At 43.8% G+C, this 24,712-nt stretch overlaps 1 protein-coding gene across 2 annotated transcripts; it reads left to right on the top strand.

The window, feature by feature from the left end:
- The first annotated feature begins 2,937 nt into the window (after nt 1-2,937).
- On the top strand, nt 2,938-21,466 carry C1QTNF3 (C1q and TNF related 3). Of its 2 annotated transcripts, none has more exons than XM_084782477.1 (6): nt 2,938-3,352; nt 7,485-7,596; nt 10,400-10,554; nt 12,010-12,139; nt 17,579-17,678; nt 19,393-21,466. In XM_084782477.1, exons 1-6 carry the CDS (start codon nt 3,050-3,052, stop codon nt 19,550-19,552), a joined length of 960 nt encoding a protein of 319 aa, XP_084638603.1. In that variant the 5' UTR covers nt 2,938-3,049; the 3' UTR covers nt 19,553-21,466. The 2 variants fall into 2 exon arrangements, with proteins under 2 accessions (XP_084638603.1, XP_084638604.1); XM_084782478.1 differs by having other exon boundaries at nt 2,943-3,133.
- The last annotated feature ends 3,246 nt before the right edge of the window (nt 21,467-24,712 follow it).

Genomic DNA, 24,712 nt, shown 5'->3' with positions numbered 1-24,712 from the left:
GAGCTGTTTGTTCCTATCTGGGTTTTTTCCCCTTTCATCTTTTCATACCTGCCAGCTTTAGTCACTTAAAGATTGCCACACCAAAGTACCACAGAGAAAGAATCTGCATGTCATATGAAATGAAGGTGTAAGTTCCGTTGTTTCTAAGGGGCTGAGGTTTCCTGTGCCTCTTGTTCACCACCAGGCAACTTGCTGGCAATCTTGGGCGTTTCTTGGCTTGTAAAACATCACCCTGATACTCAAATTCACATGGTACTTTGCCTGTGTCTGTCCAAATCTCTCTCTCTCTCTCTCTCTCTCTCTCTCTCTCTCTCTCTCTCTCTCTCTTTTTGAGAACACTGTCATATTTGATTAAAGCCTACTCCAACAATTGTGTTGATGTCATCTATGAAAATATCATTTCAAAATAAATTTATATGCACAGGTATAGGGGATTTTACACTATCTTTGTCTTTGGGATGCACACAATCAACCCACGACACTCTGGGACACTTGTTTGTTATGACCAGCTCCCTGGCAGCTGTGGAACTGGTAGTCTGAGCTCACATCTATGCACTGCTTTGTAGGAAGGCAGTGAGCACAGACTGGGAGACTTCCTGATGACCCCTTTCCCACTGACCCCAAACAAGTGGGAGGAGACAGCTTTGCTGAGAGAAGCCAGTGAGCTAAACTAAAAAATATTTGGCTGGCATGTGGTATCAACAAATCATGCTATGATTGTTTATTCCCCTCAGATTGAGGAGAGTATGGAGTCATTACTCCTAGCCCTCTCTCATCTTGGGGGAGACTCTTGAAAGCTCCTGGCTCCAGTGTCCTGGAGATTGTGACTGAATGCTCTGAGATGGGGCCAAAGCACTGATATTTTTAGAAGCCCCTTGGTTTATTTTAATGTGCATCTAGGCTTAAGAACTACCAGAATAAATGGCAGGAATAAACGGTAATGAGGAGTTTGATGTGGCTGGACGTCAAGACTTACAGTTATGGAGCAGACAGCAAAAGCCTGATTGAGAAGGTTAGGAGCAGCTGTTAGAACACCAGTGAATCAGGTGACCTAGTTTTCACAGCCCTTTCTTGCTTTGTCACCTGTTTCTCCAGGCCTGCCATGGAGACACTGTCCTGGGTTAGTCTTACCATTGAACCTTCACCATGAAGTGTCCTCAGACAGGCTGTGGTCCTCCGGAACCACCTCCAGGCCTGTGACGGGGACCCCTGAGATAATTCAAGCTGGACCACAGCCTGATGCGCCATCTACATTTGAAGCAAAGCTTGCGTGGACCCCAAGAGGCCTCCATGGCAGACATCTGAGACACAGTATCTCTCTGCCCAGAAGGTGAGGGCTGCCTGCTTTGAGTAATCATGACCAGAAAACCCTTACTGTGATCTAGGGAGTTTTGTTTCATGGGAAATCCTGTCACTGCCCTCTAAGGCTTTCACTGGATTCATGTGGGTTCTGGAGGCAGTCAGCCGGGTGATATCAGGAGTGGCCAAGGGAGTAATTGCCAGTTTGGCCAGTCAGGGCCAGCATTTGGTTCTCAAGCTTCTCTGTCACTGCTCAGTGTGTGACCTTGGCCTCTCTATATTCCTTGAGGGTCCTTCTAGCACCAGCCATGAACACCCAGAGTCAGACACTAACCCACTCAGCTTCTTGAGGGAAGCAAACAAGCTTCTGATCGGTGAGAAATAGATGGGCTGATCTGTAGATAAAAGGCATTTTTTTTTCTGAGACAGGTTTCTCTGTGTAGCCTTGGCTGTCCTAGACACACTTTGTAGACCAGGCTGGTCTTGAACTCACAAAGATCTACCTCCCTCTGCCTCCCCAAGTGCTGGGATTACAGATGTGTACCACCACGCCCAACGGTAAAAGCCATCTTCAAGAGCAGCTCTGTCAATTCTCTAAATGTACTATCACAAAGAAGTTAGGAGTGCCCATTTGTCCTTTGGTTTAATCAACACAAGCATAGGAACTGCAAGAAATGACAATTCTCTCAATCTTAAGCTTTTTAGAATAGTATATTGGGTTTGGTGTTTCCCACGTATCTTTATTTGTTTTCAGCAAAGTCCCATAGATAAAGAGCAGCCAGAGGAGAACATCTCTTAACAAGGAAGTAGGTTGCATTTCCACCTAGCAAGAACTTGATAGATTGCCAGGTGGCGGTGGCACATGCCTTTAATCCCAGCACTCTGGAGGCAGAGGCAGGCGGGTCGATGTGAGTTCGAGGCCAGCCTGGTCTACAAAACGAGTCCAGCACAGCCAAGACTACACAGAGAGACCCCATCTCAAAACACCAATGAACAAACCAAGCAACCAACCAAACAAAAAGAACTTTGTAGATCATCCAGTTTTTAACGTTGTTGCTTAGGGTTGCAAAGAAGAAAAAAAGGCTTAGCATGGAGAAATATGTCGGCCAAAGCCAGCCTTTGCCCCTGCACTCAGGCCGGCATTTTCCCAGTCAACTGACTGCAGGCTGCTGCTGGTATCTGGGAGAGTGAGTTGCTTGCAGTGGTCCAAAGTGGCAAACTGTAAACTGTACTTTGTAGAGCAAACCCTCTCCCCATTGACCTGAATGGGATCTTGCTGTGATTGCAGGAGCTGATACAGTTGAGCTGAATTCCCTGGCAAGCTCCAGGGTAGGTTTTTCCAAAAGTCATTTCAGACCACAAATGCGCACAGCCTTTCCGTGTCTAATCCTGAAAGCAAGCCACTGGATACACACACTCTGTTTCCAGCTGGTTGTGTACATTTTCTTCACTCTTATACAAAAAAAATCATGCCAAGGTGTGACATTTATGAACCCCACCAACTGGACGCCATACATACAGACTGTCTTGCCTGTGGTGCAGGAATGTGATGAATGGAGGCTGTTCTGTCTGGGAGGAGGGCTGCTGTCACTCTGGCATGACTGCAGCCTTATTTATTACACACCGAAAGTATAAAACCACCCGGCCGGCTGCAGCTCTCATCTCCAGACCTGGCGTTTGCCCGAGGCGAGCACGGCGCCTACAGCCCCCATCAGCTTCCCAGGGAGACTCTGTCCCTCTGCCGCGAGCCATGCTCAGGAGGCAGCTCGCGTGGTGGCACCTGCTGGCTTTGCTTTTCCTCCCATTTTGCCTGTGTCAAGATGAATACATGGAGGTGAGCAGAAGAGCTAATAAAGCGGTGGCCAGGATAGTGCAGAGCCACCAGCAGACTGGCCGTAGCGGCTTCAGGAGGGAGAAAGTGAGAGAGCGGAGCCATGCTAAAACTGGGACTGTGGAGAATAACACTTCTACAGACCTAAAATCCCTGAGACCAGATGAGCTTCCGCACCCTGAGGTAGAGGACCTAGCCCAGGTCAACTCATTCTGGGGCCAGGTACTCCGAATTCTCTTCTAAGGATTTCTTTGAAAACTTAATGATTGTTGTTGCTGTTGTTTTAACTAAGATTCTTAGGATCAGTGCTTGTGAGTAGTGTGCTGCGCTCTTAGGGGTGTCTCTGGGTTGTTCTGGGATCCAACAGGGACTCTTAGTTGCTGGCATGAGGTGCTGGGACAGAGTGGCCATAACACTTCCCCATGAGGCTGAGGAGCCCAAGGAGTCAGCTTGCTTTTGTGTTGGGACTTAATTTTTTTTTTAATTGCTTGGCTGATGCAGAAAGGAGGGCTGACCTATGTGGATAGATGCATTGTTGTAGATAATTATTTGCTGAACCCAAGAGAATTGGATTCTTTTTAATCCTCCCCAGCAGGGAGAAGCTGCCCTTTGCCTCTGCCAAAAACAGTTAAGCCTGCTTTACTTTGATTTGTTGACTTTTCTGTAGCATTTCCCTCCAGTTCTGTTTGTTTTGTAGCAGTCTAGGTTGCTAAGACTTCTTGCTTGACTTTTTTTTTTAAGCAGTTAAAGCATTAAAAGCAAAGGAAAGAAACAAACAAAAACAGATCGCATGCTTAAATCACAAGCTGTATTGTATGACTCAGGGTCTTCTAATGGCAGAACTTGATTTCTTTCTTGGGGCACAAGCTCAGCATCTGAGGACAGTCCTTTAACTTTTTTATTATGTAGGTTTGTTAAAATTTGGTGTGACAAACAAGGTCAATGTTAAAAAAGAAACTCAGGAAAAGAAGAGTGTTGGTCATTGTATCTTAAGAAAATAATAAAGAAAGTAAAGAGAGGACACAGAAAGATGGCTGTCCACAGGAGAGGTTTAGAGAGTAGGGGAGAACCACCTGTACTGCACTGAAGACTGGTGTGGCAAGATCCTGAGCTCTGCAGGGAGCCTGCAGATATCTGAGGGTCCAGCAAGGGAGGACTCGTAACTAGTGAAGGAGTTTTGACTTAACTCCAGAAAGTTCCAGAATGTTCTGTTTGCTATAGCAGGGCAGTGGGGTAATTAGATATGTGTACCGGGAAAGGGGCTGCCTATAGGGTTCATGGAGGATTGGAGATGGAAGAGATCTACACACCCACATTTTTCTGGCTTTTCTTCACCACAGCCTCACTCCTCTCCCAATTTCCCTTCTCTTCCTGTCACCTTGTCTCCTCCACAAGAAAGGAATTCTGAGTTCTTTTTCTCTACTAACCAATAGCAGAAGCCAGTTCTGCCTCCAGGTGTCCTACTGAAAAGTGGGCGGAGTTTGTCTTAGCAGACAGATGCCCCTTTCTTCTCCTGGTGCTCAACTGCCTGCTTCATTGCATCGCCACCTTGGAGAGGAGGGTGACAAATTTAAGAGGTTGTGGATAACGGCTTCCTATTTGCAAATTCTTCCTTGGTGAGAATAAAATGCCTAAACCACATCCTGTCCAATCTCTGAGTCCACCAAAAGCCTAAGGAGAGGGCTGGGGAAATGGCTGAGTCTGCCTGCTTTGCAAGCACTGGGCCTCAGTACAGATTGCCAACACTTACCTACAAAGCCAAGTGTGGCTGTGCCCCTGTAACCCAGTGCTGGGCGTGAGAGGAGGCCCGTTGAGCCTGGCAGATTCTTGGTGTTCACTGGGGCCAGCCAGAGGATGTGAAACCTTCAGGCTCAGTGACTCTCTTAAAAATAATGGCAGAGGGAAGATACTAAACATTGATCTCTTGTTCCCCACACATGCGCACTCCTGAGCACACGCTTAACACTATACACAGCCCTTCCCTCCCTCCCTTCTCCTCGATGCTCTGTTCCATTGTTTCTTTCAACTAGACCTTGAAAGACAAGGCCGGGTGAAAAGACATGTGATGAAATGTCACAGGCAGCACCTGGGTGGCACCCAATTAGAAGATGCACAAGTCTGGAGCATTGGTGGCAGCTCTGTGCTCCTGGAGTTACCCCAGATAGGTGCACATACACCACTCATCCTTGTTAGCTCCAAGACTGAGAAGCACCACCTCTGTGTGTTGAGATACTAGACATTTGCAGCTGCAAGTGTCAGGGCTACCTCTTGTCTGAGCTGACACAGCAGGTGGAGACACTTGCTGCCAAGCCTGATGGTCTAAGCTTGATTACCCGGGACCCACACGTTTGTCCTCTGACGGCCACGTGCGTGTCACATTACATGTCCTAATAAAGAAAATAAATGTAATGAGATTGTCTAAACATTACAAAAATTAAAGTTCTTTCAAAATTATTATTGGAGGCCAAACAAAATAGGATCTTTGCTTGTATCTTAGGGTGGAAAGAAAATTGAGGGCCAAATCTGACTGATGCCTGGGAGCACTGGCTCTTCTAAGGCCACACAGAGCTGAGCAGGGGACATTGGCCCCAGTGCAGTGACTATTTTAACAGCTCTCAGCATCTCGGTATTTCCATTCTGTTCTTACACAAGGATCCCCTGCCTTCTAGCCAGGAAATTCATCATTGGCCAAACTCTGCCTTTCCTGGGGTTTAGCAACTGTACTTCGCATTAGCGAAGCGTTCCAGGAGACGATGAACACCCTTCTCAGATATGTGCGAGGTGGGGTTGGCTGTGGCATTTGATTTCTAAGTGTCTCCATCCCTGACCATGCGCATTAGTTGATTTTCCCCCCTTAGCCATTATACATTTAGACTGGTCTGTGGGTTGGCACAGCAGACGTAAAGCTAAGCATTTTCTCCGGCTTATAGCTTTTGATCTCTCAACACAGCTCTCTGAGCTGTGGTAGCAGAAGCTGTGGACCAGGGTGGCCTATTCCCTCAATAATTTTATGGAAAACTTTAGGAAAAAGGAAAGTGACCAAGCCTATAAGACCAAACACTAAAAGTAAGGTGTAAATAAAAGTGAGGTACAGGGGTGCAAAGCCTTCATCCTGTTTTCTCCTCAGAGGATGCCCAGGTTCCTTCCTCTTCCTTCTTTTCCTCCATCACTCCCAACCTTTGTCTTCTGTTCTGTCCACTCCGCTCCTTTCTCCTTTTCTTTCTACAATGAATCCCTTAGCAACAATGTGCTGTTTTCAAAACTGTTGGGTTATAAGTGGTGTCTAGGAAAGTTTCCACAAGTATTCTGCATGACACAATGAAAAGGCACGTTGCCAGTGTAGACAAGACGCCACACTTTACAAGTTCTGACTCCCCCTCCAGTCAGCTCACCAGGTCTTCAGTTCCTTTGTCGAGAGCTCACGCTTCAGAATTGTGTGTAAATAAGCATTTACTGGAAGTTGCAGTTGAGCTTACTACCCATTTGCGCTCATTAAATATTAGCTCACACAGTAAAATAGTCACTTTACATTAGCAGAGGAACTTGTGAAATGTTAAATACTTATAATGAAATTAAAATTGCTCAGTGCGTAGATAATAAAGATCTACTGGACAAACGTAGTTAATAACAGTGTGTTTGTATTCTTGAAAACTGCCAAGAGAGTAGATTTTGAATGTATTCATCTCAGAAAACCAAATGAGGCAATGCATGTTAACTAGCCATTCAACAAGGATATATATATGCATTTCTCAAAACTGCGGTTGAGTATGGTAACTATGTTTCTGCTTTTCAATTAAAGAAATAAATGATTAACCGTACAGGCTAAAGAATAATTTGCTTCCTCAGCCATCAGTGTGCTTAGAGGTGTGAGAACGTGGTGATATAATCAACATTTCTATGACCTTACAAGCCAGGGTCACAAATGAGCTCTTTAGGAGTTACACTGATGTTGCTGGTTGTTTGCTTTGAGCCTTATCTTACTCTAACTGTACCTGAGACTTCTGGGTGTTGAGGGCAAGAAGAGGCCTCTGTGTCCTCTTCTGAATGAGACATCCCGCGTTTGCTGTCATAAGCTGACATGGGCAGACACTGTCCAAGACCGCTGCCTTTTCTCTGCGCAGCTGGCCCTCACCCCACGGTGCCTTTACCTGATCACCCACCCACTCGCCTTAACTCCTCCCTAGCCCCCACCCACACCCCACTCTGCCACCGCAGCTATTCCACATGCCTCGCACTGCCTTTTCTGATGTGACTGCGAATTGAGCGAAGTTAAACTTATCTAAGGGTGAAGGCAAGAGGAAGTTAAAAGTTCTTATGACAATCTCTTGACCTGAAATTTTCCGTTGTTTTTAAGTCTCCTCAAGCGGGAGGACTGCCCCCAGACTGCAGCAAGTGTTGTCACGGAGATTATGGCTTCCGCGGTTACCAAGGGCCCCCTGGGCCTCCAGGCCCTCCTGGCATTCCAGGTAAGCACCCACACGGACAGGTACCACTGCAATGTCAATAGCAGAACTGTGTCAAAAATAGGAGGCAAGCATGAGCACAGATGTGGGCTGATGCGTACTGGGCAACCATGAGAAATGCAAAGGCAAAGAAGCTGGCAAGGGAGTTGTGTTCTTTAGGTCAGTTCAAGTGACCGCTGCTCTGCGGTGCTGATCCCTACACTACTCCAAGAACCCAAAAGGCTTCAGGTGTGCACCCTTGAGACTCAACGGAGGCAAGGCTCTCCCAGAGCCACTTCCTGGGAACTGGGTCCCGACTTTGCACGAGCCACCTTCCATTACTGCTGCAAAATACCCGGGAAAATCAATTTACATACAAAAGAGGTTTATTTTGCTCGCGGGTCTGGAGGTTTCTCCATGGCTGGCTGATTGCTTTTAGACCTGTGGTGAGGCAGTACCGCAAGATGGGGAAAGCTGTGGTGGAGCGAGGCCACTCACCTCATGACAGCCAGGAAGTGAGAAAGAAGAGACCGGGTTCCTATCACCTCCTTCAAACCTCGGTGACCTCTAACCTCCAAGTAGATCACACCGCTTGGAGTGTGCGCCATGCTGGGGAACAGGCCTCTAATATATGGGCTCTTGGAAAGACGTTTCTTTAAATCACAGCAGGCAGTATTTCGGCCATCCTGTGCTTTACACAACATACTATACTTTCTTAAACCTTATAAAACAGAGGCAGGTAGAGAGGAAAGCTTTTCTGAACTTCTCACTCATCCACTGAGGAGTGTAACTTTCTGTGTCATTTTAGGTTTAGCCTGGTTTTCTTAAATTTCACCAATCTCTGTTGACGTCCATGGCCCACATGGACACATGGATGCGTTTTGCACTCTAGTAGCATACAACAGCACAGGGGATGCTGTTGAGCTGGTCAGATCCCACTTATCTCACAGATCAGTGGGTCCCAACCATCCTAAATGCTGCGACCTTTTAACACAATTCCTCATACTGTGGTAATCCCCCCTACCATAAAATTATTTTTGTTCCTACTTCATAACTAATTTTGTTACTGTTATGAATTATAATGCAAATATCTGATATTCCTGATGGTCTTTGGCAACCCCTATGAAAAGGTCTTTGGCCCTGGAAAGGGTCGTGGCCCACAGATTGAGAACCACTGTTTTAGATCCATGGTCAGCCTCTGCATTATATTGTTTCTGCAGCTGAGGCTCAGGGACACTCTGTTAGATTGTTACTATAACAAACTGGGTGGGCAAAGGGCAGCCCTTCCTACCTGCCCCACCCCTGAGGAGTTTCCAGCCTTCCAAGGGTTTTAGTGAGTTCCATCAGCAAGACCTCTCGTCAGGGTTTGGGCAAAGTCTACTGTGTTCTCTTACTTTCCCCCATTGATGCTAATATTTACTAAAATATTAACTTTTGGGGGTTACTCTTAGATCTCATAGGAAGCCAATTTATTTTTTTATTTTTGGTTTTTCAGGACAAGGTTTCTCTGTGTAACCTTGGCTGTCCTGGAATTCACTCTGCAGAGCGGGCTGGCTTCAGACCAACAGAGATATGTCTTGTCTGTGTCCCAAGTGCTGGGATTAAAGGCATGTGTACCACTGCCTGGCTATGTAGACAAATTTATTAAAAACAAAACAAAACAAAACCCTGCCCCATGTTTAACCTAAGTTTTCCAACAAAGGCAATGATTCACAGGCCAATGGTGTGGAGCACGAGGACTTTAGAATGTTTTGAAATCCCTATTTGCTCATCTGGAGTTGCAGGGCAAACCGGCTTTGGTTAAATGTTTACTCTTAGAAAGCACCTTTGTGATAGAACACTTTAACCCAAAAGCCAAAGTTCATTGGTCTGAAAATACTGCAAGCCTGATGCCATGTGTGTCAAAGACACTATGCAAATCACAGCCCAAAAGGGCCTGAAGGTGAGCAGACATGAGAACAGAGGAGAAGTGCAGGATCTGGGTGGCAGCGCTACCCGAGTCTTGACTTTAAAATGGTGATGTTAGGCATTTATAAAATTGCTTCAAATCTTTGGCAGAACACTTGAAGGAGATGGGAAAATATACAGAAGAGCACAAAATCATCTAAGTTTCCCTTAAGGAAAAAATATAAACAATTATGGATACTAACTAGAATTAATTTTTCCTCTCTGGATATCACATTTAAATATATAATGACCCAAACTGAAATAGTGCTACGCCATCCTTATTTACTTATAAACTTATACCTAAAGATGTCATTGATGTTTATTGTATCATTAGTTTTGGGGTTTTTTTTTTGTTGTTGTGTTTTTCTTTTTTGAGACAGGGTTTCTCTGTGTAGCCTTGGCTGTCCTGGTCTCACTTTGTAGACCAGGCTGGCTGGTCTCAAATTCATAGAGATCCTCCTGCCTCTGCCTCCCTGAGTGCTAGGATTACAGGTGCGTGCCATCATGCCCAGCTAAAATTGATCATTTAAGATATTTTTATGAACATGTAATTTGATGAAAGGTAACATCACTAAAATAGAGCCATTTTAGCATGGGTGAACATGCCTTTCTTAGGTTGTCGCTGTGCGCAGTAACAATGTGGTGGCACATCTTCTACGCGGTCTCTTACTCGTTCCTTGCTTTACAGAAAAACATGCTTTGGAGTCTTGCTAGCTAACGGTATTTTCAGAGCCCTTTGGCTGTGGTCAAGATTGTCTTCAATGGTCTCTTTTTACAACTGAGATTGAATATTTTTTTGAAGGAAGGGGGTGTGTCTCTCTACAAATATATTCTGGTAGGAGTGGACCAGCTTTCCACTTACGATTTCTGATTTTTAAAGGAAACCATGGAAATAATGGGAATAATGGAGCCACTGGCCATGAAGGGGCTAAAGGCGAGAAAGGAGACAAAGGCGACCTGGGGCCTCGAGGGGAGCGGGGCCAGCATGGACCCAAGGGAGAGAAAGGCTACCCAGGAGTGCCGCCGGAACTGCAGGTGAGCCCCTCTCCAGGCGACGCCTAACCCTGTCTGAACATTAGGGTCCAAGGACCAAAAGGGTTCAATAAACAACCCTTCAGTCCTCTTGAGGAAGCCCCAGGGTCAGTTTGCTCATCTAAGTGGCAGGGTGTTTGCCTTGGTCCTGTGCCTTCAAACACAGCTTTGAGGACATCCTTTAGAAAGGCCATTTAATGAGTGTAAGACCCAACTCTCCCACAGGACCAAATGCAAGGGAAATATGACCTCATACCCTATTTTGCAGATGAGGCAATGGATCAAACAAGAGGGTTCTAACCAATTTGAACGTTGGAACATTTAAATATATAAATGGAATGGCTAAGCATCTACTTATATTTTATATGGTAATTTGCCTTTATGTAGCTAAATTCCATCTTGTATATTGACATTGTTTCTGATCAATCAAATTTTGTAGTTCAATTCTTATTAACTTTTCACACCAGACTCTCCTGTCCACTGGGGGCTTTTCATTTTTGAGTTACTTACTTTGCTAGACCAGGTTATGCTCATCTCAGCATGAAGTTTTAAAAACCCATTATATGGCCACAACCCACTTATGGTGGTATGTATTCTTTATTTCTTTTTTTTTTTTACTCATCTTTATAATTCTTCTTGCAACATCTAAAGTTGGTAAACACTGAGCTTATTCCACCCAGAAAAATTATTATATCTGGGTTAGTATTTTGTTAATGCTTAAAAATGGATTCGTGGGGGCTAGAGAGATGGCTTAGCAGTTAAGAACACTGACTACTTTTCCCAAAGAGCCAGGTTCAACTCCCAGCACCATATGGCGGCTCACAGCTGTCTGTAATCCAGTTCTAGAGGAATCATCACCCTCATTCAGGCAAAACACCAATACATGTGAATAGAAATAAATAAATTTAAAAAATGGATTCTCCCAGAAGACATCTTTATCTCTTAGGTTTTTGTTGTTGTTTTTCTTTGGGTTGTACCTGGTGAAATTTGTGGTGAAGATTAAGTATTTGGGAAAATTTCTGTAAGAAGAGAGACTTTTTGAGAATTAGTATACAAAGCAGCTCCTGTTTGAAAGATCAGAGGAAACTGCTGTTTGTTTGGGCAAATGCAGTGATGTTTACTCTTGGGTACACGGCATCATTCTTCAGGGCTCCTGTTTTTATGCATCTTCTTGCAGCTGTTTCTCTCAGCTTGACTACAGAACAGTCCCACTTACACAGACACACGTAACGACATCTGACATTTTTATAACAATCTTGTGGTTTTTGAAATGTGTTCAGAGCTGTTACTGTAATATCACACGGCATAAAACAATTCGAATTTATTTACATCATTGTCTATTGTTTGGTAATTTTATGCAAAGATTCCATCACAGATAATGTTGAAATAAGCTTACGTGTATAAGAATGTTTTTCTTTAGGACGGTGCCTATGGACTGACTGTCAGCTTTCTCCTTAGATTGCATTCATGGCTTCCCTAGCGACCCACTTCAGCAACCAGAACAGCGGCATTATCTTCAGCAGTGTTGAGACCAACATTGGAAACTTCTTCGATGTCATGACCGGCAGATTTGGGGCTCCCGTGTCAGGTGAGGTGTAAAAGTCAACGAATGAAGTTATCGGAAAGCAGAGGAGGGAGAAGAAGAAGAAGATGGTGAAATGAAAGGGAAAAGGAAAGGAGAAAGGAAAAGGAAGGAAGGAAGGAAGGAAAGGAGAAAATGGATGAAAGGAAGAGAGGCAGAGAAGGAAGAAGGAAGGAAGGAAGGGGAGGTGGGAAGCAGGACGAGAATAAAGAAGAAAAGGAGGGAGGAAAGAATAGAAAAAGGAGAACAAGCAGCACATATGGTCATATGAGTGCCAGGGAAATGAATTAAAATCCAAATGGAGAAAAAAAAATAAACAATGACCAAGACGACAAAGATTCTTAACGAACTTTATTTGGATGGAACCAAGTAACCCTAAGAGGGCACAGACACATCTGAATTTCAAAGTTCCCAGAACATAATTCTCAGAGTTTGCCTGTGTGATGACTGTGTCCCTTGTCACTACACCAAGGAAAGCTTTATCTATTTCTAGTATTAAACATTGAGTGGAAAATATAAAATTTTTGAGGCTTATGAAAATGTATGTAAATCTTATTAGATAAAAGCTAGAATACTTTATATCTTGAATGTAGTTTGCTTTAAAAAAAAAAAGACTTGCCATATATTTTAAAAATCTTTCTGTGTAATGACTTACTTTTAAAAAATAATTATTGTATAAAAGTGTACCTAGCCATTTCCTTGTTGCTGGCTCTTTGGGTTGTTTCCACATTTTATTATTAAAATAAATCTGCTGCCATTACCTTTCAGATGCCATTTTACAATTGAACACATGCTGATATATTTGTAGGCTAAAGGGCCAGGACGGAATCACTGAGTCAAAGAGAAAATGTCCCTGTGAGTTTGAGCAGCTCTGCAAGGTCACTCTCTGCAAGAGATGTAGCCACATATACCTCTTACCAGGACAGGGACACTTATTTCCCTATGACATCAGCAAAGTCCTTGAAATGTCTGGGCAGTTGACTGTCTACAAACAAAAATAAACAAAAAGCCCCATGGTTTTAATTTTTTTTTCTTAAAGTAATTTAGACTTATAGAAGAGTTACAAAAATATTGCCAAGTATTCATACTCATTTTAGTCTGTTTTCCCTAGGGCTTATGTTTAATGTAATTAAAATGTGATTACCAAAACGAAGCGACTCTCTGGGTACAATACTGTCATCGATTTTGGAATTTATTCAGATCACTAGTGTTGTAGTTTGGATGTGAAATGCCCGCCACAGGCTTGGATGTTTGAACACTTGGTCCCACTGGTGGCCCTGGTTTTGGAAAGTGGTGGACTCTTTAGGAGGTTGGGCTTGCTGAAAAAGGAGGGGCCACTTGGGACCCGTCTGGAGCTTTCAGTCTGGCTTTGCTTCCTACATGCTTCCTGACTACAGAGGCAATGTGATGCTCCCCTCATGAGGCCAAGCTGCCCCAGCAGGAATGACAGTACCCTTTCCTAAGCTGTAAGGCAAACTAAATCCTCCTCCGCTATGTCACTTCTTGTCAAGTATTAGTTCAAAGTGACAAGCAAAGTAACACAGCAAATTGGTACAGGACAGGGGACCCATTGCTGTGGTCAGCCTGAACCACATGGTTCACAAGCATTGGAGCTTGTTTGCAGGAGGAATATGGAAGAGTTTGGAACTGAAGACCACAGAAGCCCTGGAATGTTTAGTGGGGGTTTCTGGTGGCAGGTAGGAAGGCCAGAAGGACCCCAGGGATGGAGACTACATGGGATGCAGAAGGGGTTCTTGATTTAATATGGCCACCCAGGGAGTGCTTTTCCAGGGCCAGCCTGGAAGGCACACAAAGGCACTCTAGCCGTGCTGTGAGGTGAGCCAGGCTATATTTTAAGCTGACAGTAGAAGTCATTGGCATCATTCTCATGGACTTTTGCAGACATTAAAGATGCAAGATTAAAGGGTTTGTGGAGCATTTTGCAGTCTGGTACCTAGGGTATAGGGAACCACTGAGGTTACTCAAGGTGTACAGGGCTAGAGCCCCTACAAGAAACATCTGGGAGGCCGCTTCATGAAGCCACGAAGGTGAAGCTCATAGCAGTGGAGTCTCTAGAATGCTGGAGATGCTAGACTGCCCACAAAAGTTGGAGTTGTCCTGTAAGGAAAGATGCAGGCATAGAGTGGGTCTGCCCTAAGAGAGAAGCCGTGTGTGCTAAAGCCAGAGGAGTTGGAAGGGCAGGGCAGCCAAAGCCCTGCAGACCCCACACTGAGAGGGAGCTGGAGGGTCTGGTGATCACCCAAGTAGGTTTCAGTTTTGCACTCATTCCTTCCTTCCATGATGGGACTATTTGCTCCGTCGTTATGCTGGAAGTACGTAATATGGCTTTGACCTGTGCTGAGACCCACAGTTAGGAGAATACCTTGAGTCTCAGAAGATGCTGTGCACTGTGGATCAGAGTTGGGATTGTTAAACACAATGGGGACTTTAAAATTTGAGGTGAATGCACATTTTGCACTGTGAGACTCTCATGAACCCACGGAGGCTTGCGGCAGCGTGTGGAGGGTATCTCCTGTAAGGTCCTGTTTGAACACTCGGCCTTCACGGTTTTGCAAGGCTGTGAAACCTTTAGGCCCAGGCCTTGCTGGAGGAAGTGGGTCTCTAAGGCCAGGTGTAGAGGTTTGTGTCTGGCTTGGTGTCCTGTCTGTTCATTGCTTTTTTGGCTGCAGAGGCACTGAGTCACATGACCTGCTCATGGCGGCATGTGATCTCTGCCTTGATAGACTGCATTCCTCCTTAACATAAAAGGCAAAATTAACCTTGAATTGTTTCTTGTCAGGTTTTGTTTTGTTTTTGTTTTTGTTTTGTTTTGGTTGGTTTTTTTTTAGCTATTGAGAAAATAATTAATATAACCAGGGTTTCCTGATGTCCCAGTGTTTAGTTTCTTCTGTTGTCTGGCTATTCATAATAGTGACACTTGCCTCACTGGTATATTTACAAGTCAGAATGCTGAAGTTTTTGGCAGTATCATCTATCTAGTATAAGGCAACATCTGTTCTTGCTACCAGTCACCCATTGGGCAATTCTTGTGGTTATTTCTATTTTTGATTAAAAGGTAATTGATGGACTGGATTCTCCTAGATTAGCTATTTGCAGGACATTTGCTGGGGGGGGGGCAGGACCCAGGAAACCTTGAACATGTGCCTCTTCTTGCTGCCAGAGGACTGATTCTTTTGTCCTTCTTTTCTTTGTATTTATTCTTTGCTTATACAATAGATCCCAGCCATTGTTTCTCCTCCATCCACTCCTCCAGGACCTTGTAGTGTGCCATCATGCCATGCCCCCCTCTACCCCTTGCCCGCAGGGCAGACACCCTCCCCTCCGCCCCTACCTACTTTCCCGTCAGAGAAGAGCAGGCCTCCCAGGGGCATCAACAGGACTCTGCTGGGGAGGTGGAGGGGGTGGGGAAGAGGACTCCTCTGTATTTCTCCAGCCCCTTTGCCTCTCTGTACTTCCCACATCAGACTTCTGAGCCAGCTCTGAAGTCCCCCAGCTTTCAGGAGCCTTGTTTTGGCTGGCAAATCTGGACATCTTCCACTACAGAGACTCTGGCTGTCTATATTTTTTTTTTCTAGCACTTTAGGCCTGATCCCAGGACCATTTTTTTCAGAGTGGCCTTTCTCACTCTGAAGTGTGTTGTTCCTGGTCTATTTCTATCTCATCTTAGAAGGCCAGACCAGCCTCCTGCTGTTTTGGGCAGCACCTTTACATATTTGAAGCATATTGATTTTCTTCAGTGTCCTAGTTTTGCATAAATTTGACCATTTTTCCATTTCCATTTTTCAGTTTTCTTTCTTTGCTCCCCTCCATAGGGAAAAGAAAAAAATTCTAATGAATGCAGTGGCCACATTAAACTTACACACATGCTTTGGTTTTGTCTACCCCGTTTAAGTGAGAAATGACCTAACACATGTGATACAGAGGTACTCTTTCGTTACATTTCAGTGTCAACTTTTGTGATTTTTCTGTTTCCAGGCTTTAATTTTCCTGTAATAATTTTTGCAAGTCATGCTCCGTGCTACAGATAAGTGCCTAGCCATACCCGGTCAACGGACTCAGAGCATAAGAGTTAAATGATTGTGGCGCTCTCTTGATTGGACACCATTGAGATGATAACATTTATAATTTGACTCCTCCTACTTCCTGCAAACTGATGATCATCGTTCCCACTTTTCAGAGCGATAAGACAGAGAGAGCTGGTGTTTGCAGTTGCTGCAACACAAAGGCCTGAAACGCTGAGCACAAGTGCATTACCTCCCGTATCTTTGCAGAGAAAGCCCCGTGTGCGTATAGTACAGGTTCACGTCGGTACTTCTAAGAGTTTCGTGATTTACCTTCTGTTTTTTTTAGTCTGCTCTTTCTAAAGTGTTTCTGCAATCTATTTTTATTAATGGTATCATCATTTTAAAGAAAGACTAATGTATTTTCCTGGCATGTTGATTATAAATTTATTTTCTGGAGGCATTGAAAATGTTAATGTGCCTGTAAAATGAAATCTTATGAAATGTAAAACACTCAATTCATACAAACTGTTTTTGAAGCCCCTTAATTTTCACTGTCTTTGTTTTCATCTATGACCCAATCTCTAAGTACATGAGTGGGCATCACTGATTGTCATCACACATGTATCCCTGACTTTAACAAAGCATAATTGTTCTTCTATCACTTGGCTCAATACCAGAGAAAGAATTATTGTATCCTTATAGCTGGTATCTTCATAAAAAAGAAATGGGCATTTAAACAGAAATAGGAATGGCCAGTTGCTTCTTTAAAGTTCTTTCTAAATATTTCTGGGTTTTTGCTCGTATATTGCTAGTAGTTCAAAAACTGTAGCACAGAAATCAGTAAGACTATACTTTTAGTAACAAGGTTCTGTGGTTGAGTTAAAGGTGCATATTTTTATTTACACATTATTTTACTGATTTACAATGGTCACATGAAAAACGATCTGAACTGTCTCTTTAGAACTATGAAACATTTAATCTGTGCTCTATTTCATCACCTTGACTAACATTTGTGGAATGTAGTTGTCCATTTTAATTTCACGTATGAGTCCTTTTCTTATTTTTAAACCTTACTAAGTATACATGGGAAATACATTAGGAAAGTTAAAGATAATCAAAGCACTTTTTTTTTTTACTTTGTTTTGTTTTTTGTTTTTTGCCACAGGGCTTCTCTGTGTAGCCTTGGCTGTCCTGGACTCACTTTGTAGATTAGGCTGGCCTTGAACTCACAGCAATCCGCCCGCCTCTGCCTCCCCATGTGCTGGGATTACAGGCATGCACCACCATGCCTGTCGATCAAAGCACTTTTAAGGTGAGCAGATGAAAGAATATTCCTACAAACAGGTCATGAAGAAACTACACAATACCCGGAAGTCACAAAACCAGGTGTGTGATCATGTGACCCCTTCACCCTCTGCAGGTGTGTACTTCTTCACCTTCAGCATGATGAAGCACGAGGATGTGGAGGAAGTGTACGTGTACCTCATGCACAACGGCAACACAGTCTTCAGCATGTACAGGTATGTGCTGCCTTCAGATACAGGTCTCCCCGGATGCTGCCAAAATCTGAACAGAGGAAGTCTAAGGGCAGGGAAGAGGTGAGGAATTGACAGAGCCTAATGTAGAAGGTTTGTTCTCCACAAGAAGTAGGTATTTGGGCAGCTTTTCAGTACTGTTTGGGAAAAACAGTGATAACAGTTATCAATGAGACGCTGGATGAAGTGCCAGCAGCGCCCCGTAACCACCACACAGATGCAGCGCTCCTCCCGGTAACACATCCTTCCTTTAACTCATCCTTCCCCTATTTTGCTTCCTCCGCTTCCTTACGCCCCTTTGTCTGCAGCGCATCAGTATGAGTGGTCTTCACAGCTTCCACTGGACAACTGGGAAAGCCAGAGTAGGTTTTCTCATTATTGTGCATGTACTTTGATACGTAACACTCGGTCCTGGAGCTCCTTGGGGTGAAGCATTTAAGAAGGCACTACACAACACCCTGCTGCGAGGACATGCAGAGAGCCAGCACCTTCCTGTATTAAATGGATTATAAATTGCCTGTATAAAACACTTTTGGGCACTGATTTTCCGCCTGTAACTTTTATCACTTGCCACGACTGCTATGTTCTTCCGGAGTCTGGCCTCAATAAGAAAGGGAAAGAGATGAGTTTAAAGTAAGTGGCACTGTTGTTACAGATCCAGATCACAGTAGCTCAGACATGCCAGAATCTTGTTTTTCTTGAGGAATTCAAGGTAAGGGTTCCAGGATTGGGAAATGAGGTGGCAGGTAAAGGAGAGCATTGTAAAGTGTGTGTGTGTGTGGGGGGGGGGGCTAGTGAAGATCATGGAGGAGAGCATAGCAGTGGGCAGGCAGCACACTGAGAGCTAACATCCTGACCCAGGAGTTGGCAAGTGTGTGTGTGTGTGTGTGTGTGTGTGTGTGTGTGTGTGTGTGTGACAGAGAGAGAGAGAGAGAGAGAGAGAGAGAGAGAGAGAGAGAGAGAGAGAGAGAGAGAGAGAGAGAGATATGAGACTGGCACGGGCTTTAGAAATCTCACAGCTGTCTCTCAATGGCACACTTTCTCCAACAATGCCAAACCTTCGAACCCTTCCAGAACAGTCCACCAACTAGGGAGTAGGCATTCAAATATATGACCCTATGGGGGCCATTCTCACTTGAAGCATCACACATCAGCCTTTATCTTTCCAGTTCACAATATTTACTTCCACATTGCCTCCTGCCTGGCTGTTAGCAAATGTAATATGTGTTCATTTTGGCTGTTGACACTCCCTTCCTTGAGTACTGGATTCCAGATTGGCAAGAAGAAAACAAACCACTATAATAAAGACTCTGTGTAAAGGTTCAAAGATAGTGGGACTTTTCTTCTTCCTCATCCAGGAAAGTTTGGTAAGATGATCCTGGGTGTTTGCTCCCAGTCCAAGCAAGGGTGAGAGAGCTCTTTTTTACATTGTCATCTTCAAGAACCCTGATGTTTACAGATGGCTGTCAAGGCCATTATAGTAATTGGTGTTGATATTCTAGAGGCAAGGGAAAAGAAAGGAAGCATGTTTTTATTGGACTGTTCTAGACATGGATCATGCCATTTGCACCTGCATGCCATTTAGAGAACTCAACATGTGACTGTACCTAAAATATAGGAGAAGAAATGGACAGAATATGTTCAAGACCTGGGATTGTATTGCTGAGACTAAGTGGTGTGTCCTTCTTTTTCTTGCCAGCTATGAAACAAAGGGGAAATCGGATACATCCAGCAACCATGCAGTGCTGAAGTTGGCCAAAGGGGATGAAGTCTGGCTAAGAATGGGCAACGGTGCCCTGCACGGGGACCACCAGCGCTTCTCCACCTTCGCAGGCTTCCTGCTCTTTGAAACTAAGTGATGAGAAAGACACAATAGCTCCAGTGTGGGGGAGACTTCTGGCTAAGCTAGGGTTGTTATGATCTGAGAGATGTTGAAGTTGGGGGTTCCATATGGAGTATTTAACTGTTGTGTCGCCCACTCTGCCACTCACTCTACTGGTATACCAATGATGTTGGGTGCTTCAGGGGCTCAGAAGAATAGACCACAAGGAAATCTTTCCAGACGACCTTAGGCAACACTCCGTGTCTTCGTCACTCTTCCCCACATGTCTGAAAGAATTGCGACCTGGTGCAGGTTGGAAATAAGCGTTCACCTCAAAGGAGGCATTTGCAAAGAGTTTTGGTGCTCTGTTTAAACATAGTATCAACTCTGATGTCAACCACATTCTGAGTTGACTGACCTTCACAGAATTTCAGAGAATGGCTTGACTATGATGCAGCTAGGGCGAGAATAAAAGCAGTTACCAGAACCCCTATAGGAGAAACACTTGTGACGTCGAGACTGGGAAACAGTATTTGGTTTAGTGGGTTTCTACTCTTATATCCATGAATAAATTAAGGGGAATTTTAGTGATTTCAGATAACCTTTAAGTAGTACAGTTATTGACAATGCCCACAAACAATTGGCTCCTCTTTAAAAAAACAAACAAACAAACAAACATGTAAATTAATATTGAGTTCTAATGGCTTAGACGTTCAGATATAAAATTTTCTCAAACTCCAGAACTGGGCTTATCATTTCCGGCTTGTCAGTCTTCTCTTTGCTGAGGGCTGTAGTGGAGCTCTCCTGACTCCGCACAGCCAGCTGAGGTAAGATCAGGTCGCTGTAGTTCAGATGGTAGCACATTTTTTAAAACTTAGGAATTATCCCCAAATGTTTATATCTACCATGTTATGTTGAATGGGTTTTAAACTTAATTATATACAGGCAGACAAAAGGATGCAAAAACAAGTGTATTCCATTTAAGAGAAACATAACAACAAATCTTATATGTTTTCAATACAACTGATATTTTCTTTATTATCACACTTGACTAATGTTCAGTAAGCATTTTTAATATGTCACAGGGTTACAGAAGGTGCTAGTTCTGTTTTGCTCAACTTTTCCCATCCCAGAATCTATTAAAAATATATTAAATTTGCCATCAAAACACTTTCAAAGTGTGTGCCATAAGTTGGCCCTCACAGATAGCAAGTACTACACACACACACACACACACACACACACAAACACACATGAGGTGCTGAGGCTCAAGCTCCCAAGACCTTGCACACACTACACATATCCTCTTCTACTGAGGCACATCTGCACTACCCACGGTTGTTCCATTGAAGAAAAATATCACTGCAAGGTGCTTGCCCTGGTGTTAAATCATCTTTAAAATGCACCCATGAGATTCTTATCTGAAAAATATCATATAATCAATTCTCTTTAAAGTAATAAGTCTCTCAATTTATTTTCTCCAGCAATTTAAACATAAGCATGGGCTTTTAAACCGTGATTTCCACTCATTTATTACTTTACAGCTAGAGGCAGTGAAAGTCAAGAATGCTGTTCTCTTAGCTAATTCATTGGCTTCCACGCTCAGTGCAACCTTTGACCCTACCCCTTTTTATCCTCCAACTTGTTTGAAGCTCTCCATGAACCTGCATAAATACCCTTTGAAAGTGAACTGCTCTTTGTCCTGATTTGCCTTCTCAGAAAATATTTTTTTGTGATTTGGTGTGTGCTTCTCCCCACAGGTTAAGATTTGCCACAGGCATTTCACAGAGGCACAAAAGATATTTGGCTGGTACATAAAGATCCAAGAGATTTCTTATCTGAAGAGTATCTACTACCTACTAGGATGGAGATTCTGGCATAGCTTTAGATAAAACTGTAGTAAGATAAGCTGCATGAACATATGTCAAAATAAACACACTTTTGTTAGTTACATGCTTGTTTTTTAAATGTTCCTAACAGGTACAATAGTCATAAAATTGAAAGTCATGTGGTTAATATAAAGCAAGATATTGTCCTTGCACTGTCAACAGCCATATAATTTAGAGATGTGCAAACATCAATCTCACCTGTTTCCCCAAGACTCCACTTTTAGTTGCTCCATTCCTTCAGCCCTAAAGACATCAGTGGTTAGAGGGCCACTTTTAAGGCCTGGGTATCTCTGGATGGGTGGGTCTTCAATGTACACCACAATCTTTTTATGCTCATGCCAACATTCTAATTTTCATCCTACGGGAGCGGCACATGAACTTGATTTCTGGGAGGATGTAAATCACCTCAGGTTGGCCAATGGGTACCGGTGGGTGGAGAGAGGGGGTTCCTGAGAGGTGTATGAGGTCAGCATAATTACCAGTGTTTCACAGTGCATTTACTCATGAACTAACTCTACAGTGGCTACTTACCTGAGGGGAGATCTTCCACAGTTTCAAATACACACAGTTAACTGAGGTTTGGAGATACTGTGTAAAAACCTTAGGCACTCATAAGATATGAGTTGTATGTCATTTTGAGTAGACTAACGAGGTCTCATGCTCCCCTGTTCCTTCACCACAAGATACGATCCTTTGCTCTGCAGATCCACACTATATACGCTGCTGGCCTCTTAGTCACTTAGTAGCCATCTTGGCTAGCCTATCAGATTGCTGCACTTGTAAGACCTGTTTTGCTCAACAATCGCCCCAAACACAAAGCAGCGATGCTGGCAATTCGGACATGCCAAGGAGGGACCATGAAGTGCTCTCTTCAGTGAAAACGTGAGAGCTCGGTGTTTAAAAGGGAAAGAGGAACAGAGTCTTAAGGCGAGGCTGCGAGAATTACAGTGACAAATCTATCTGTGGAATTGTGAAGAAGGAAGAAGGTAGTGCCGGTTTTGTTGTTTTGCTTCAGGCTGCATACGTTAAAGTAAGTACGAGTACAACAGGAAAAGTATTACATGCATACATAAGAAAATCACATAGCTACATGTGCCACTTACTAAGTGTTTCAAGGAGGAAGAGTGTCCATGAATAGAGTGACTTTGAGGAAGACTTTGACCTAATCTTTAGATAAATCATTGTCAAGAAAAACTTCATAAGCACATGTGGAAATAAACACACACACACAGACAGACACCTTCTAGGGTTTGAGCTAATGTGTTAAGAACATTCTCAGATGCTATTTGGATCATTTGAAATAGTGCATTATAAATAAAAGTTAAGTCAAAAGAAAAACAGAACAAAACAAAACAAAAACCCACACCCCTGACCGTGTAAGTCTGTAATTCCAGCTACTTGTGAGGCTGAGGCAGGAGGATCACAAGTTTCATAGTGTCTGGGACTCAGCAAGATCCTGAATCAAACTAAGAAGTAAAGACAGGGCTGGGGATATAACCCAGGTGGAAAAGGGCTTGCCTTGCACACCCAGGCTCTAGGCTCAGTCTCCATTACCATGTGTGCACATGCATACACGTGCGCGCACGCACACACACGCATGCACACACACACACACACACACAAAATTAAAATAAAAGGAAATGCATATTCCAGTGCGAATGCAAATCCCAAAGGTCATGGCTAGAGTTGGTAAACATCTACCCATTGTAAGATACGGTTTTGCTCAACCATTTAAATGTTTGCCTTCTCTGCCTCTGAGTTCTCAACAGAGGATTGTAGGTTAAAAGTGAGAGCACAGTGTGAAGCAGGGTTAAATAGCCACAGCTGGTGAAGGACCAGGTCCTTTTCTGTCTATATTTGTGGCTCTATTATTCTTGCAGTTTTGGGGTCAAGTACAGCATTGTAAGCATGAATACTCTACATATGTTCTTTTCGTGACCTAACAGAGTACTCTCATTCGCTATGGAGAGCCACTTGTGAATGCAGGGACTGGAGAGATGGATCAGCAGTTAAGAAGAACACTGGCTGTTTCCCCACAGGATCCTGGTTTGACTTCCAGTGTTCACATGGCACTTTACAGCCATGGGTAAACTCCAATTCCTTCAGGGGACTGCTGTGTCCTCAGATAAATACAACACATTCTTCTGGTCTCTGCAGGCACCAGGCACGCTGATGGCACACAGACATATATGCAGGCAAAACACCCCTACCAATGGAAGTAAGATTTAAAAATTTAAAGTTTCTTACTTATTTAATCTTTATTGCTTTAGGGGGGTTTTGTTTGCTTCTATTTTTAAAAATTTGTTACTATACTTGATTTGAAACAGAGTTTCATATAGCCGAGGCTGGCTTTGAAATAAATACACACACACACACACACACACACACACACACACACACACACACACACACACCACACACTGTATGCATGGTAGCTCAAGCCACATCTGTACCGTTGGTTTCTCAGAAAAATAGAAAGGAAGCAACTCTGATGGAAGTTCGTGTCTCAGTGCAGAAGTCAGCCACACCGTTACCATTCCTTGTAATGTTCTCTTTCCTTTCCAGTTTTTCCAAAACGCAAAGATGCAGAGAGAATGAGAAACTCTAGGCTGGAGTAAGGGTAGGCACGGGAGACAGCAACAGACAAGCAGAGAGCATTAGAGACCACGCAGAGGATGTCTGTCCCCAGCAGGAGGCAGCTCACTTTGGGAGAGCACAGAGCTCTTGTTCTGAAGTATCTTAAAACTCAGTAGCTGGTTAAAAGAGTTTCTAACTCGAAATTGTAATAGTCTGTAAAACTGACAGCCAACGAACCAAATCGGGTTTAAAAGTTCTCTCATTTAAGCCGGGATAAAGAATACTTCCTTCCAGACTCTTCTAAATGCTGGGGTTAGAGACGTGCACACGACAGGCGTTTTAAGTGGCGCTGGCTTTCATGCGTGATAGGCACGCACTCTACCAACTGAGCTACATCCCCAGCCCTTCTTCTTAAAACTGAGGGGGTCTAGGAGAGTTTTCAACCGTTACTAGATGCAAAGTAGTTAAGTTTTCAGAGCGGGCAAAGGAGACACCCCGTGGCCTACCAAAGGAAGTGTCCTTGCGTCCTTACATTGTTCTACGTAGTAAAGTGCTTAAGTATCTTTAATCGCTTCCTACGGGGTGGGGTTAGAGACTTAGGTGACACGACGAAAGCTTCCGAAGAGTACTCACATAATCCGGAGTTTTCAAGTCCGAGAATGCAATTCAGGACCTTAATACTAGACCAAAGTCCAGCATCTAAACGGACTCTATGCCTAAGGCGGGCGGGG

The sequence above is a fragment of the Acomys minous genome, assembly GCF_964271855.1.
Source record: "Acomys minous genome assembly, chromosome: 5".
Classification (NCBI taxonomy): Eukaryota; Metazoa; Chordata; class Mammalia; order Rodentia; family Muridae; genus Acomys; species Acomys minous.
This window is presented reverse-complemented; position numbering and strand designations above follow the sequence as displayed.

Bases quoted from the DNA above. Each gene is read 5' to 3' on its own strand.
- C1QTNF3 (XM_084782477.1), top strand. From the start codon at position 3,050: ATGCTCAGGAGGCAGCTCGCGTGGTGGCACCTGCTGGCTTTGCTTTTC. The intron at 7,597-10,399 runs GTAAGCACCCAC...TGATTTTTAAAG, and splicing joins AGGCCCTCCTGGCATTCCAG to GAAACCATGGAAATAATGGG. The intron at 12,140-17,578 runs GTGAGGTGTAAA...CACCCTCTGCAG, and splicing joins ATTTGGGGCTCCCGTGTCAG to GTGTGTACTTCTTCACCTTC.